This window comes from Syngnathus typhle, linkage group LG1, assembly GCF_033458585.1.
Source record: "Syngnathus typhle isolate RoL2023-S1 ecotype Sweden linkage group LG1, RoL_Styp_1.0, whole genome shotgun sequence".
Lineage (NCBI taxonomy): Eukaryota > Metazoa > Chordata > Actinopteri > Syngnathiformes > Syngnathidae > Syngnathus > Syngnathus typhle.
Window position 1 is genome coordinate 29,771,089 of NC_083738.1, and position 16,444 is coordinate 29,787,532.

The 16,444-nt window shown below is 39.5% G+C and overlaps 2 protein-coding genes across 3 annotated transcripts; one reads left to right on the forward strand and one right to left on the reverse strand.

The window, feature by feature from the left end:
• The first annotated feature begins 5 nt into the window (after positions 1-5).
• LOC133156542 (glutathione S-transferase A-like) lies at positions 6-2,457 on the forward strand. 2 transcript variants are annotated; one of them, XM_061282357.1, is made up of 7 exons: positions 6-129; positions 700-911; positions 1,208-1,273; positions 1,351-1,456; positions 1,567-1,685; positions 2,080-2,165; positions 2,236-2,457. In XM_061282357.1, the coding sequence occupies exons 2-7, from the start codon at positions 744-746 to the stop codon at positions 2,366-2,368; spliced, it is 678 nt and encodes a 225-aa protein (XP_061138341.1). In that variant the 5' UTR covers positions 6-129; positions 700-743; the 3' UTR covers positions 2,369-2,457. The 2 variants fall into 2 exon arrangements, with proteins under 2 accessions (XP_061138341.1, XP_061138348.1); XM_061282364.1 differs by lacking the exons at positions 1,567-1,685; positions 2,080-2,165.
• Positions 2,458-2,653: 196 nt separating this feature from the next.
• On the reverse strand, positions 2,654-10,862 carry LOC133158511 (annexin A5-like). The gene is made up of 13 exons (XM_061285764.1): positions 10,816-10,862; positions 10,445-10,472; positions 9,968-10,052; positions 8,908-9,002; positions 8,489-8,602; positions 7,062-7,152; positions 6,436-6,520; positions 6,173-6,218; positions 5,569-5,662; positions 5,238-5,333; positions 5,108-5,166; positions 3,961-4,083; positions 2,654-2,870 (listed from the first exon to the last, which is right to left on the reverse strand). The coding sequence occupies exons 1-13, from the start codon at positions 10,860-10,862 to the stop codon at positions 2,811-2,813; spliced, it is 1,023 nt and encodes a 340-aa protein (XP_061141748.1). The 3' UTR covers positions 2,654-2,810.
• Between the last annotated feature and the right edge of the window lie 5,582 nt (positions 10,863-16,444).

Sequence of the window (16,444 nt, forward strand, 5' to 3'; positions counted from 1 at the left end):
GGAGCCAGGACTATTCAGCCTGCCTTGGTCATCATCAGCCTTTGAACTGGTGCGGCTCCGGACCCAAATCGGCTGAATCGGCTAAATACGTTCAACATTGAGCTATCAAGTTAAACTGGGACTAAAATAGTGAGTAAACTCACAAATGCACGTACCGAACTAATATTTAGCTTATAGCTGAAAGTAAATAGTATGTGTATACTCCATATAGTTTCATAGACTGAAAGAAGTTTGTCCAATAAGTGTATGTGTGTATATTTTTTTCTATACATTTTTTTTGCTTCAATTAAAAGCTAGTTGCCTATCCCTGAGCTAGAACCACAATGGTTTTTGAGTGACAGTCTTAAGCTCCCTGTAATTAAAAAGAACTTGAGATTTTGACAGCACAGGCACACCTGAAGTGATGTTGTGTAAGTACAAATGTTTGCTTACAGCAAATGTTTAATAAGAACTAGAAAGGTCTTAAGTTGATGAGTGCCTTTCTTCATTTTTTGAAAGAAATGCAAGTAAAGTTTTTGCGCCATTGCCAAAGATGAACTGATTTATTACGTTTTAACCTGCACCCCGTTTTCACTATTATAACAAAAAAAATAATGTTGAGCCTGCTTCACACAAAAAAACTAGATCATAGAATAACAAATGAAGCGTGCCATTTGTTTGATCACACAAACAAGCTAACCAAGTGTTGACCTGTGACAGACTAGTCAGCGTTGACGCTCCACGTAGTTATCCAGAGTGAAGCCATGGCCAAAAACATGTCTCTGCTGTGGTGCTCCGGGTCTCCTCCGTGCTGGATGGTGATGATCGCTCTCGCGGAGAAGAACCTGCATGGATACCACCAGAAAAGGCTCTCCCTCACCAATATGGCACACAGAACCCCAGAGCTCATGGCAATTAACCCCAGAGGACAAGTAAGTTCATTATATCGACCTAAAAAGAAATGCATTTTTAATGCACATTAATAAAAGTACAACAACATGAGTACGGGCAACTGGAGACTCAGAAAATTGCATATTTCAGTTTAAAGAGGGATCAGACTATATATGTTCACCGAATTTCAACGGGAACCTGCCTTGTTTGCTTGAAGACGTTAGGGTGAAATTACTCAAACGAAGCTGTTAAAATTACAGTGCATTGTGGTCTTATCCTAAAATGTCACTTGAAACTGTGTACAGTGTATACTTTAAAAGTCTTATGTTTGCTCTAGGTTCCTGCCTTCAGACATGGAGAGCGAATATTGAACGAGTCCTTAAGCGCCTGCTTGTACCTGGAGGTAAATGTTTTGCACGCAAGTCAACAAATTTGAGACTGTTGGCATGGGCCAACATGGGCTGGTCCTTTTAATCACAGTACCAGTTCAAGGAGCAAGGAAATAAGCTGATCCCGTCCTGCCCTGCGGAGCAGGCCATGATGTATCAGCGCATGATGGAAGGCACCGTACTCTTTCAGAAGTCAAGTAGGCTAGTTTTTGTTTGTGACATCTGCCAGACTTGATTCTATTTACGGTACATTTCATCCTCTATGGAGCTGGGACTCAAATTCTCACATCCTAACATGATTCTACAGTAGCCATAATCCACCACTCATCCAAGGTACCTAAAAAAGAGGAATGTGACTCTGCAATGGGAGAAATCCACGAGGTGTTACGCGAAGAGGTCAAGCTGTGGGAAAGATATAGGAAGGAGGTGAAGATGAACACTGCTCATCTCGCTTTGCCGGTTTGTGCGTGGTATGACGGCCCTGTGCCTCCGCTAACGACTGTTGCGTCTGTGGTCTTCTCCTAGCAGATGGCATTGGTCTCTGTCTGTTTTCCATATTGGGCTCTGCCTATTTTGGTCTTTCTCCAGGGAGGTACTTTGTAGGTGGCTGTGTGCATTTGCTGGCGATGGTAGCGTCTGTGCACCTTCTCCCAGCTGGGTAGTGTGTGGCTTTATGTCGTATTGGCTACCGCAGGCGTGTTTTACGGGTGCTTTGCCTTGATGTGCCTCTGCTAGCGTCAGTTCCATCCGCGCCTCGAGCGGTCAATCGGGACTGAGTACTTACTGTACATATGTATGTAACAATTATTGTCTCTTGCAGTCAACAGGACCTTTCATGTCAGGAAAGACATTTTCCTTGTCTGATGTATCTGTTTTTCCATCTATTGCCTTTCTCTTCTATTATAGGTAAGTATGTCAACGATTGGCCAGGTAAAATTGAGAAACACGTTTTTTCAATTTTCTATTCATTTTCCAGATTGTCTACAGAGCGTTATCCGAAAGTGGCAGAATATTACAACCTGTTAAAGGAACGTACAAGCATCAAAAACACCTGGCCTCCTCACTGGCAGTTCAACCCCACAGGAAGAGCCTTAATGAAAGCAATCTGAGTGACACTGAGGACCACTGATTTTGAGCAACAACATTGTAATCATTGGGCTGGAAAATTCAATAAAACTGACAACTAAACGCCAGTTACGATTTTTGGTTGGTCGATCTCTCTCTCGCTCGCTCTAGTACCCATTTTAAAACCTCCATGTTCTGAAACCCTAACTTGTACTTGACAACAACAAAATAATCTCACAAGCACACACAACAAACTTTTATTAATTCCCCCCCTCCAAGTCAAACAATAGCACACGCAACAAGCTTTTATCACGGTTTCCCCCCTCCAAATCAAACAATAGCGCACACAACAAACTTTTATTAACTTTTTCTCCCTCTAAGTCAGACAATAGCCAATTTAGTGAATGTGTGTGGGGAAGTAATCAGGAGTGTTTTCTTTGTGTTTTGTTGATGATTTTGTTTTTGTGGTCAGGTAGCCAGCTCGGCTCAGTCTCTGGAGCCACAAAGGTACAGCAAACACTTCCGGTAGGCGCCTGTTGTGTCCTCCTACACATGCACACATGGATGCACGGGCGCACAAACACACGCAAACATACAATTTTAGTCAAAATGTTTACCTAGGAATTGGCTAAACCTGTAAACAAACATTTTGGGTTGTTCTGACTTTTGTCACCAGAACCCTGACTTGAAACTGGAAACCCTCATTTGAAACACCAACCCAGTTTTAAAACCATAATTTCAAGACCCTAATCTCAAACCCTAAACGTGGTTTGAAACCCCAATTTAAAACTATTATCCCATCAAACAGCCACAATATCGCTCCTACTTAATGTTGTGCAGTGGTATTCGATGCCTTAAACTTGTCTTAAACCCTAACTTGAGTTTTTTTGCAATGTGGGAGGAAACTGGAGTACCTGAGAGTGAAAAAACTCCACACAGAAGAAGATAATGGAACGAAGGCTCCAGGCTGTGAGGTGGCCATACGAACCACTTTCGGCCGTGCTGCCACACACAAATATATTTGCTGCTTGAAAAGCATAACATCAGCAAGGATGTGATAAGCCCGCCGACTTTGCTGATGGATGTTCCGCTCGACGGATTACGTTGGGCTCCTCCATGTTTGAAAAGAATCAGCTCATCCTCAGAGCAAAGTGTTTACGCAAATTGCATCTCTCTGTCTCTTCTTCTCTCTCTCTGACTCGCTCTCTGACTCTCTCTTGCAATCTGTGTCTGTGAGTGCGTGCGTGTGTTTCCATCTTTAACCTAAGCAGAGCTGCTGAAGAGGAATGTTTGTCATCACTCTGCTTTTATGGACTTATCTACAGGATATATATGGGCTTGTTTATAGAAATGGATATGCTCACAGTATATGCTGTCTGGACTTATTTGGACCAATTGTACCAAATAGAAATCTTCATTTGAAACCTTAACCTGAAACCATAACCCTGCCTTGGAACCATAAATTAAGTATAAAATTATAATAAAAATTATTTAAAAAAATATAAAAAATAATAATATAACAATGAAAACCCTAAATTGAAAACTCAACCCTGGCTTGGTGTGTGCATGTGTATGTGTGTGTGTGTGTGTATATAATATTTCACAAGATATGTATAGTTCAAGAAGCATACCGTACCTGAATAGTGTTGTAGAGCGAGGCTCTATACTTTTCCTTGAAACAGGCTACGATGTCTAACATGTCTTCCTCGCTCCTGGACACCAGGACTCTCATCAGGGTGTCGTCATCCGTCCCGGCACGCTGCAGAAAATACAAACACACACACATTTAGAAAATCGAGAGCGATCAATCAATCTCCATCTATCCATCTATCCATCTATCTATCTATCTATCTGTCTATCTGTCTATCTGTCTGTCTGCCTGCCTGTCTGTCTAATCCAGTGTTTCCCAACCTTTTTTCATTCACGGCACACCTTTTCATTGGAAAAAATCTCAAGGCACACCACCAACAAAAATCTGTTCAGTGTTACACCAGCTTCTATATTGAAATCAGTTATATTACAACAAAAGACGTAAAGTTATATTCTTATATATGTATGGAGAGTTATATAACAACGTAACATACATACGTATATATATACGCAGGGTATATATACACGCAGGTGCACTTAACGAGGGAATCACACGGACTCTCTACCCTATGGAAACCTCACTTACAATGCATGGAATCTATATGGTTTTATGGAGCAGCTCACAAGCACATTATGGTTATATGGGGTAGCACACGAGCAACTGTGTTGCAAATTTTTCTATGATAAAATATTATATTTGAACCCAGGTCACTGGGTTGAGAGTGCAGAGCACTAACCACTACACTATGGAACCCTCACTTACAATGCATGGAATCTATATGGTTTTATGGAACAGCTCACAAGCACATTATGGTTATATGGGGTAGCACACGAGTAACTGTGTTGCAAATTTTTCTATGATAAAACATATAAGGTTTCACTGGGATTTGAACCCTGGTTGCAGGGGCGAGAGCCCAGGGTACTAACCACTACACTATGGACCCTTACTCCGGTAATTTTGGCGATCCTGTTTACAATGGGCTCGGTATTTAATGTTGGACAACCCCTGTCCCCCCCCAAGTAAATGTGTCAGTAATGAAATTGAGCTAAATTCCCGAGTGTTGGGTTATCTGTCCACTGAAAGTAGCATGGGGAACACGTCCTCCAATCAATCCATTCAGCTGGAATTGCTTTGCTGCGCAATTACGTGGGGGAAAAAAACAATAACATTATAGAAAGTACACACACCCTACCCTCATTGATCTGTACAGCAACTCAGCAAAAAAAGAGGGAATGCTGCGGGTGCATTTCACTGTCGAGGAAAACAAATATTTTAGTGAGTCAATCAAACGTCATTAATATTAATGATGAAAATTGTCATACCGACAGCCAGCAGCAAGTTCTCCAAATTTCCCGTGGTCTCGCCTTCAATGCTGTTCTCGATGTCTGAACCGCACAGTTTCTTGTAGGCGTCAAACACTGTACGTACAAACACATTTTTACAATAGTTATCCAGCTTCATCTGTGATGTACAAATACCATATCCAAGATGTCCTAGGTATGTTTTAATAGCATCTCTACCATCGCTTTCTGTAGGCATGAAAAGCAGGGTTCAAGAGGATTTCCCTTTCAGTATGAATGAAGTTATTTTACAAAGATAATAATGCGATTCCAAGTTAAACATTGAGCCGTCATTCCATAAATCTGCTCTCACCTTTACAGAGATGTTCTAGGCTTCTATTTCCAAGAATGTTGATGAATTTCTCCTCATCTGTGCCAAACTTGCCCTCGCCCGCTGCATACAAGTCCTGTGGTCATGGTAAACCAGCTTTGGTGATTACAACTTCTGAGTTATTAATGACAAAGCAGCAGGTGTTGCTGAGGCCCTATCGCAATTGCGCTCATTAGTATTCTTCATGCAAATTCATTAAAAAAAAAAAAAATCCCCAGTATTTTGTAAAAAATTTAAATTGCGGAGAGTAGTTCAGTAGCCCATCACTGTGTTAGATAATTCTCAAAAATTGGTATTAATGTTTGAAATCATTGTAGACTAAACACATTGGGCTAAGCACATATGTCCTATTTCCTCACTGCATTTACTTTTTTCTCTCCATTCCACGGAAAGACAATTTCCACAGTGCGAATGTTCCAGCCACATAAGAACAACATTTCCCAGGACACCGTGCTTCTGCGAGCCTGCCAGCAACACCTTGTACAATAGCCTGCCTTGTGTGTGTGTATGTGTGTGTGTGTGTATGTGTGTGTGTGCGTACGTGGGTGCGTAGGGAATACAGATAATGATCATTTTTGCTTCCTACCTTTGCATCTTTGCTGATGTTTGGTTCGTTGACTCCCTCCTCTCGCCTTCCCTTTTTGGCACAACCACAGACAAGCAACAAGCATCATAAAATACGTAAAGTAGAAAATCTTTTTGTTAAAAACTACAACTTGATTTTATTTTAGTTTTTTTTCTTTTTTTGACTTGATTTGAAAATTCCTTATTTTCTTATATTGCGACCTCACGTAAATGTGAATGAAAACGCATTTCGACCTTCACTTCTTTGAAATGTTTCAAATAGACTTTACCTGCAGAAGGATGACCAGTAGTCTCTGGTAGTATCCCGACGTGTCACTGCAGATGTCCTTCTCCAGCTTGCTGCCAAACTCTGCAAGATAAGATTATTATAATATTATATTACCGCTTTTCCCCAGGTAATTTTATCATCCTTCTTTTTCTGCATTTTCCTTTACAATGTGGCATCTTGATCCCAAGGAAACAATTTGAAATGAGTTTAGCAGCTCTATTTAGACAAGATGAGTTCTTTGTTTCCATCTATAGGCAATTACAAAGAAATGTTTAATGGAGTTCTGCTATTTGTGGAAGAACTTGGTCACTTTCCATCCTGCAAATAGTTGGATTTCATTGTATTTTGAATTCTCATTACGCAACATTCAGTTTATTTTTTTGCTGGTCATGTTTCTTACATGTAGATCATGCCTCAGTTCAGAAAAAAAATGCCTTGAAAGTAACATGATCAATAATTCTTTTTAACTTCATCGACGGGCGTTCTGATTACTAATTACGCTTACTACATGTATGTTTGACTACTAGTCATCTTTTTTCATGCTCAGTGTTGGTTTATGTCCCATTGGCTCAATAATTCACCGCTAAGGGTGGTAAAAGCACACGCTGATCGATCCACTCACCTTTCTCGTAGACCGTAACGATATCTCGAAGGCGTTGACTGTTCCTGGAGGCCAAGATCTCAATCAACACGTCGTCATCAGTCCCGACGCCCTGCAGTGCAAGAAGAAAGAATCATCAAGAAGCTATTGGTGTGGTTTTTATGGCTCCAGTGTTATTAAAACAAAAGAAAAGGATAATACATTTTTTGTTGGTTTCCCGTTTTGTGTGAGCGAGTCGGGTTGCCACGGCGACCTGGAACACCCTCAATCACAGCTTTTGTGTCTTTAATTAACTCTTTTCCCACTCGTCTCAAAGCCTCTGTTATGATGTGTCGTGTAGCTGCTTGATGCTAACCCTAGACATCCGCATCTGCCTAGAAAGTAAGCGTAGTGTAAATACCACCTATATTAGGGCTGGGCAATTTTGAATTTTAATTGCATTTTATTTTCTCTCTCAATGTCCGATATGTGATTATATAGGAATGCTGTAGAAAGTGATCATTGGAAAATGGAAAGACTTGTAGAAATCCTGAAAAACAAAGCATTGCATCTTGATAATAGCGATCATTATTTGTTGATAATTGTCAATAAAAACATTAAAAGTAATTTGAGCAAATGTAGGATTTCAGCAGTGTGTATGCAACTGGAATCCCTTTGCATTAATCAGGGCCCAAGTAGCAGCTCTTAGCCTCAACAGTAGTACACTATAATATCTGATAACTATACATCTTGATACAAATACAACAGTGTGTAATATGCATAATATCGATTTTACATGTGGAGCTTCCTGGCAGAGTGGTAATGAGTAGTAATTTATTGTGTTTTAGCTCAATGGCAGATTATAAAAAGCCCAAATAGAACATCTTGCGCTTTTGAAAGAATGTTAATCTATTGGCTGCTCATTTTCAGTGAGTGCTTTTTACTCTGAATCGATGTCAAGCATAAACAACAAAGTGTGCATATTCCCACTCGTCACTGGCACGTTTCATTAGGTGTAAATAGCCGACTGACAGCGTCAGCCCCGCATTTATTATTATGTATTTCACCATCATGAGCACAGCATTTTTTTTTTAAAGCTTTTTGGCAATGCACTTATTTTCACCGGCTGTTGGGTGACGAAGAACGTGATGATCACTGTGGTTGACACGCTATTGCTGGTTTGCTAAAAGAAATGCTACATTTCTTACGGCACAGATTGAACCAACACAAATTGAAAATGAAGTCATCAGTCCCCCCAAAATGTTAAAGGTAAAATCTAAATTAAATTAAAAAAAAAAAAAAAACTTTGATGCATTGGTTTCTGAAAATAGAGGTAAAGTTTATGATGTCATCAAATCAGCTTTATAGTCCTCATTTATTTTGGGAGCATTTTGAAGACTTGTGTGTCATCTGTTAGCAATTGCCTTTTTTCCCCCCGCCCTAGTTCAAATTGATGACTTGGAGGTTACCTTGATGGCCTTGTGCAGCAGCATGGCGTCGTACAAGACAGGGGGGGTCATCAGGGCCACGACGAGACTCTCAAACAGACCCCCGAGCTCCGACTTGAGAGCGTTGACCAAATCCTGTAGGAACAGAACGATTGAGGATGTTTTGGAAATAATTGTATTTGGATCGAACTGGATTGTGTTTTATTTGAAACATCACTAACTTAAAGGAGAAGTCACGTCAAACACTTTCTTGACAATATTATGTTCTACATATACAAGGCTACCTAACAAATAAAAAAAAATCAGTTTAAGAAGCCAAATTTGTTTTGTTGGTTTTGTAGCATTTGTAATATCATTTGAAAAACGTAGACTTGTCTACTCAAACCGCCCCAACACCTCTCCCTTCGTCGGTCCTTCGGCTTTCCATGAACCAGCTTCACCTTTCCGTAGGCGGTTTTGTACGCCTCATATATTTGCTGCCTCTGATCGTTGCTACGCGCCGCCAGCAGCATGAGGACTACATCTTCATCCGTCCCTGTAGGACAAACGACAAGAAAGAAGAAAGGTGATTAAGGTCCTAGAGAAAAACATGCAAAGGTGGTGTTGGCTTGTGAAAGTCAACAAGATTTTAGCTAGATTAAAAAAAAAAGCAACAGGGGTCACTGAGAAAGAAGGACTAGAATTTGATACTCCTGCATTATAGAGTGACATCAACATAATTGATCAGTACAAATGCAGTGCAGCAGGCTTTTCCAACCTTTAAGACGAAGGCACAGTTTTTTCAATAGAAAAATCTTAGAACATATGTACCATCACAAAGTAGGTAGCTGCATTGTGAAATGAACTGATTCCAAGGATTAAGTTCACTTAAAAGAACTGGAATGCACATCACTTGTTTGCCACTTACTGTCGACTGAAAAAGACATCACACTTGCCAGGTCTCAGGCCACAACCAATTACAGCTCACCAGTTTTCTGATGATGAGCTGATTTTTTTTCCGTTTTATTCACATTCCACAAGTGAAACATGAATCCGAACACTGTGTTTTGACTCTGCACACAACATTTTATTGCAAATAAAATTTGGGGTTGACTTCAACTTGTGCAAAGATTAGTCAAACATCTACTACCCAAATGTCCCATAAGAAGGGATTAATACCATTTTATTAAAATAGGCAATTACAAAAATGTTTGGTTAGCTTCCACTCCTTGTGAATCTTTACTATTTGCTACTATTGCTGTTTTCGAAGCATCGCGTATTGCCGAACACTGACAGCAATAGCACACTAATGCTAAAAAGAGTGAGCTGAGTGGGAGAAGTAATGAGACGCATGCCTTTGAGACAATACCATTCATACAGAACATTCACACAGTGATTTGTACAGCATTTTAAAAACAAACACTCACTTCTGCTTTTTTAGCAATGCAAATAAGTCACAATGAAAATGAGAACTATTGTTTGGAATGGCGACTAAGCCAAGTGTAAGAGGTGAGCGCTTACCTAGTCCTTTCATGGCTCGGTGGAGAATCTCGGCGTCATGCTTGGCGTCAAAGTTGACAAAAGGTTGGACGCTCCCTCGATATGCCTGCAGGGAGGAAATAACATCTTTGCTATGTTCTTAAAATTGGCATATACCGTAATTTTCGGACTATAAGTCGCACCGGAGTATAAATCGCACCAGCCATAAAATGCTCAAAAAAGTGAAAAAAACAAACATATATATGTATATAAGTCGCTCCTGAGTATAAGTCGCCCCCCTCACCCAAACTATGAAAAAAAACGCGACTTATAGTCCAAAAATTACGGTACATTCTTTCTAAAACAAATCTTATGAAGTATTATACATATACTAGATAGATAGATAGAGAGAGAGAGAGAGAGAGAGAGAGAGAGAGAGAGAGAGAGAGATAGATAGATAGATGTGATTGAATGCTTTACACCAAAGATTTCATGACAAAATCCAAAGGAAGAACTCACCATGTTTGTTCCTAACGATCGCACAAAGCTGAAAGAGACAAGATCAAGTTCATTTGAATCACAAGCAAAAACAAATGTAGAAACGTCTGAAATGAATAGTCCAAAAACAAAGAAGGCTCGAATGCTTCTTTGCCAAAATCTTGCAGATTAAAATGCCTAACGTGATTCTGACAAGTACATTTTGAAAGCCTAACCAACATGCTATCAGTTGCTACGCCTAATTGGGTTATGTAAAGTACTGTTCAAAGCCTAATAAGGTAGATGGAATAAAAACAATAAGAATAATCTGCAACTATTTCTCCTGCAAACATCTATCATAAACTGGTACTGTGGTTGTGGTCACAGACAAGGAGGACATTGTAAAGTCTTACCTGCCGCGGTGTGTCCGCTCTTGTTCAGGCTGCTCAGTAAGTGGCATCTGTGCAGCGAGTCGGGTGAAGAAAACGAATCCAAGGCCAGTCCGCCTGTGGTGTCATCTTTCACCACGTCTCCATGACCTCACAGGACAGTCTTCATTCATTGTGCCACCTTAAATTAAATGGGTATGGGCACCAAGTTAAGAGAGTTATGAGAGAAGCGGCAAAAAGATGCGAGGGAGTAGCAAAACTATTTTGACTCAGTACTTATTGTGGATATAAAAAGTCTTGACGTCCCTGTTCAAATGCCAGGTTTTTGTGAAGTAGAAAAATGAGACCATGATAAATTATTCGCCAAAGCCAGAGCAGAGCACCTGTACTTTATTTCGGACTAGATAAATATCAATCATTTCAAAGCATTGGTGACTTAAAACGTATTTAAGATTTATAAAAAACATTTTTTTTTTTGAGAGGCGAAGTGTGGAACAACCAAGATGCTATCGTTGCATAAGTGTGCATACCGTCAAATAACTGGGGGTGTGGTCGTTTTTGGATGTTTAGACACACACATATTTCACATGCCTCTAACCCCAGTAAAGTTTAAATGTGCCGATAGACTTATTTACTTGTACAGGTACTGTAAATACTACAAGACTGAAGTATAAATAATTGTCTTTTAAAGAACAAAAAAATCATACTCGCTACAGAAAAAAAAATCTGTCTGTATGATGATGATGATCGCCCCCCCCCCCCAAAAAACGCGTATTAGGGACAATTTGAAAAAAAAAGTTAAATTACAAATATTTATTTGAATTAGAGAAATATTAGTTCTTAAAAGTCAGTTTAACGATTATACCTAATGAATTCTAAGTATAATTTTAACATTGTTGCATCTTTTTGTTTTAGAAAAAATTATAATTTTGCATAAAAAATGCATCCCAAGCTTCCAAATTTATTCCTGGAGTACAAAAAGTAGAACAAATTGAGAATAAAGTCAAAATAAATTTAGAATTTTTTTGAAAAAAACAATATCATACTTTTAAAATGTTCTAACATTGAGACAAATTTTTGTGTAAAGGGGCACCTTGGAATTTTTTTTTTCTTCAATTTCATAGGCAGCATACACTTTGATTACAATCTAATTTAATCTAATTGAATTACCGTTTGACCACTTGTACGTCATCCATCTGTCATTGTCATTTGTTTTATTGATGAGTGGATATATATTTTTTTAAACACATGCTGCTAGACTAGTGTTGCAGCTCAATTGCTATGCATAGACAGCAGTTTTCAGGCATGTTCTCGAAGGAATGGGCCCGATAGGCATCATCATCACCACGCACACACGTTCACACACACACACACACACACACACACACACACACGCACACACACGCGCACGCACAGCTCACATATCAGTGCACCTTAATTAAAGCGACTTGTGAATAGCATCTGGTCATGCAGGCGAGCATGCAGCCAATTTCCTCCAAGCCCAAATAAACAAGACGACTGGGCAACTAATAACAGTCAGATCAGATTGAGTGAAGATCCAAGAAAGACTGTCAGTCCTCTGCGGGACACATCCCGATGTGCCATTGTCTTTCATGCAGAGAGTCGTAAAATTATCACCGGGTGGCTTCATTTCACATTGAAATGCGAGATGGTATAAAATATGCCACATTATTGTATGTTAATTTTATAGTTATCAGGGTTAAAATACATTCCAAAATTTCATTCATCCATCCATCCATAAATGTGTAATATTGTGAGGAATAGTTTTGTTTTCTCAAGAAAAAAAATCTTGAGAATAAACATGGATGCAGGAAACATTTTTTGTATAACATAATAAGAACTCGGTAAAATTATGACAATTAGTTCTGATTTAAATATTTATTTGTAATTTAACGGTTTTATGTAAAATTAAAGAGTAAATTACAATGAAAAATCATGCAAACTTAAGAATGAATTGTTTGAATACGAGAAAATAAAATACAACCCAATGTTTGCAAAGGTCTAACAATATCCAATGCTTGATAAAATTGTCTTAATTCAATCTAGCATCGTCTTGAAATCAATGAGCCAACTCCAGAGAAATCAATTTCTAAAAAATCATTGTCAAAACTTGCTTGTGTTAAAGGACAAAGTGTTGCTGTACGCTAATGTTGGCTTCTTACTCACGCAGTAGGAGTGACACTCGAGATCTAGGATGGCTGTGTCTTGGCGACACTATTTCCAAGCCATGGACGAAATCACTCGTCAACCTGTTGACTCACGTAAATTGAATCCCATCAGCCATCATCAAGCCTCCTGAGCCTCATCATTTTGCGGCTTGATCACACCCTACTGGATTAATTTCCGCTAATCACAATTGACCTTATGGAGCAGATTGATGCACAAACACAACTGATTTATCACCTAATTAATCCTTGTTTACACTCTTGTTAATTTTATTCAAATTCATTTTCTTGTTTTTTGTGCGCCCAACAGAGGTCGCAATTTCAATGTCCTGCGCTTATTGGGCAAGTTGGGGAACCTAAGTGAAATCTAAAGCTGGGCCAAAAATTGTATTTTTATCATAATTGGTCAAGTTATGACAATTGTTCAATCGAAAGGTGTGAAGCGTGGCATTTACCAATTTGGCCGCTTGGAGGCGTAACTACACTGTATAATTGGGCTTTTGAATTGCAAGTAGAAAATTGGGGGACTGGCTGGATATTTTCCTTTGCATTATATTTATTTAATTCTCATATTTATACAAGAATACAGAAAATGGATGGATGGCCAAACAGAAATTCACTTCATTCATTTACCAACCGCTTATCCTCAGTTCTATTTAAAAAAAAAAAAAAATAGCTTAAAGGGAAATGGAAGGTGTGTGTGGGTGGGGGCTTAACTATCCAAACTTTTCACCCTTGGGCAGTTTTCCACCACCTGTACAATTACATGAATAATCCAGATAATATCCAAAAGATACCACCATGGTCATCATCAAGCGTTTTTGTAAGGATGAAATGAGAAAAGGCACATTTACAGGTAGCAAAAGATGTTTTAATAATAATGAGAAGAACATTGGTGAACTAAAGCAAAGGGCAATATATTGATGTCCTTCGAGGGCAAGCCAATAGGAGTATCACATTTGTTCTTTTTTTTCTCTTACATCCATCCATGAGTAGAAGGTAGTCGTGGGGGGGACAATTCGTTCAGAGCACATGGCGGAGCTCCTGAACTGAGGAGGCGGTGATGGCGTTGGCGGGGGTCTGTCGGAAAGATCTGGCCAGCTGCAGCGTGGCTTTGCCCACCGAGTGACGCAGCTGTTTGATGAGCATCCACAGCAACAGCATGAGGAGCCCCAGCAGCCCCAGCAGCATGGCCAGGTACACGCTCACATTCCAGCCCCAGTCCAGCTGCAGGGGCAGCGATGTGGAGGCTAGCAGGAATTTCCGGGGTGCCGGCATGGGCACACACACACACTTACAAAAAAGACAACCAAAAAAGAAGCAACTTCTCAGGGATGGACCACGGAGGACATTCCGACAGGTAGGCGAGTGCTAGGTGATGAAAGTCCCGTCTGTCTCCATCATTGAAATGAACATTCCCTTTTTCTTCCCGCAGCTGTGTTCTTTGCGCTCCCGTCTCACTCTGCCTGACAAGGAAGAAAACGGAAGGAAGGATGGGGAAAGAAGGACGGAGGAGGAGGGACTGGCATGTCACTGGCTGCATGCACATGACTGGTGGAAAATATCACAACAAAATGTTACATATTTTTACATTGTTTGCATACATTTAACATCCACTTTCCAAAAATGGTAAAATCCACATGCCATCTTTAATTTAGGAGTGGGAAACACATTTAAAGTTACACAACATGGGGTTACCCATCAATATCCCACATAGGAAGCTTTAGCTATTTTGTATTCTTTCAAATCTTTTGCTCTTTTAACACTTTTATGACTCATCAGAGTGCCATCACTGTTTATCAGCTCAAATCCAACAATTTCACCGGACAAACATGAAAGAGGGTCTGGTCTCTTCCCCACGCTTGTTTAAGAAATTCATGTTTGGTCACTACTGTTATGACTAAAATAAACCTCTAGATGGTAGTGTTGCATCACGTTGGATTTGACATTAGAACAGCATTTGAGTAGAGAATAAAAGGATAAGTTTCAGCTTGCTACCTCAGAGAGAAATATAGCAATCCCTCGCTACATCGCGGTTCGTTCATCGCGATTTCACTACATCGCGGATTGTTTCTCCCAAATTTAAAACAAACAAAATTCAAAACAAAACTTTTAAATTGTGAAATTTTGGCACGAAAGTTGCCCACACGCCAGCAGAAGGCAGAGTGCCCATACAAGGAGGCCGATCCAAACCAGACAGTGATGGAGGTGCAGAGGACAGACTAGATGATGGCAGTGTAGAAGGTCTTCAGCTGCTCCCTCGGCAGGTTGAACTCATCTCTCCATGTATCGGACGATGAACTCCGGCAGTTTCAAAGGGGCGTGGAGGAAACCCATCCAAATCATGCAAAACCACGCGAGAATATGGAAAGTCTTTGTATTTTAATTTTACCAAGACGGATAGATGGACAGATTTTACTTATAAATTATAATCCCAGTTGAAGACAGTTGTCATTCAAATTAATTAAAGATATCTATTCGTGCATTTTTGCATACCTTAACTCAGGATATTTACTAGCTGAAATGTCACTGCAGTGAGGCCAAGGCCAGCCTCCGCACGGAAAGACAAAGTCAAATCAGCGGCTTGAGGACCTTCATAATAAAAGCTCCCCGAGTGAAGGCATATTGGTGGTTTGGATTTAAAATAATGAAGTTGAGTTTGGAGAAGTTAGTGTTCGTCTGCATTAATAACTGCAACTCGCCCTGATTTGAAAAATACCATTAAAATCTGGAATTTAGTTATTCCGCAACAGACCAGTTGTTCTTGACCACTCATTTACCATTTCAAAATAAAACAGTCAAATTTGAGATTTTGACCATTACCACATTTCTTAAAGACATATCATGGGAAATCCACTTTTTTGCTAACTATAAAATGTAGCTATATGACACTATGCTCCAGGGATTTGCAACTGGTTTTGTTCAAGGGACTACAATTATAATCAAGAAGCAACTAACAACATAGGGACCAATGCTTTAGCGGAATATAACCGTTATATAAATATTTAAATATATATATATATATACACATACATATATACAATATATATCCATATATATCAAGTTGAGTCATCATCATCATTTAAAGCAACAAGTGCGCAAGGGTCACACTTCAAGTGATTCGCCGTCTAACAAGCTTGTCGCACTTTCTCACTTAAGGACACTTACGAGTAGGAGAAAGGTGTTCTGTCTGTCTGTTGCTAATTATAAAATGTAGCTATATGACACTATAATCCATGGATTTGCAACTGGTTTTGTTCAAGGGACTACAATTATAATCAAGAAGCAACTAGCAACATAGGGACCAATGCTTTAGCGGAATATAACCGTTATATATATATTTAAATATATATATACATACATATATATACAATATATATACTTGTACATCAAGTTGAGTTATCCTCATCATTTAAAGCAACAAGTGCGCAAGGGTAACACTTCAAGTGATTCGCCGTCTAACAAGC

Bases quoted from the DNA above. Each gene is read 5' to 3' on its own strand.
- LOC133158511 (XM_061285764.1), bottom strand. From the start codon at position 10,862: ATGCCACTTACTGAGCAGCCTGAACAAGAGCGGACACACCGCGGCAG. The intron at 10,053-10,444 runs GTGAGTTCTTCC...TCCTCCCTGCAG, and splicing joins GATCGTTAGGAACAAACATG to GCATATCGAGGGAGCGTCCA. The intron at 6,521-7,061 runs GTGAGTGGATCG...CTTATCTTGCAG, and splicing joins CGTTACGGTCTACGAGAAAG to AGTTTGGCAGCAAGCTGGAG.
- LOC133156542 (XM_061282357.1), top strand. From the start codon at position 744: ATGGCCAAAAACATGTCTCTGCTGTGGTGCTCCGGGTCTCCTCCGTGC. The intron at 912-1,207 runs GTAAGTTCATTA...TGTTTGCTCTAG, and splicing joins CAATTAACCCCAGAGGACAA to GTTCCTGCCTTCAGACATGG. The intron at 1,274-1,350 runs GTAAATGTTTTG...TTTTAATCACAG, and splicing joins GCGCCTGCTTGTACCTGGAG to TACCAGTTCAAGGAGCAAGG.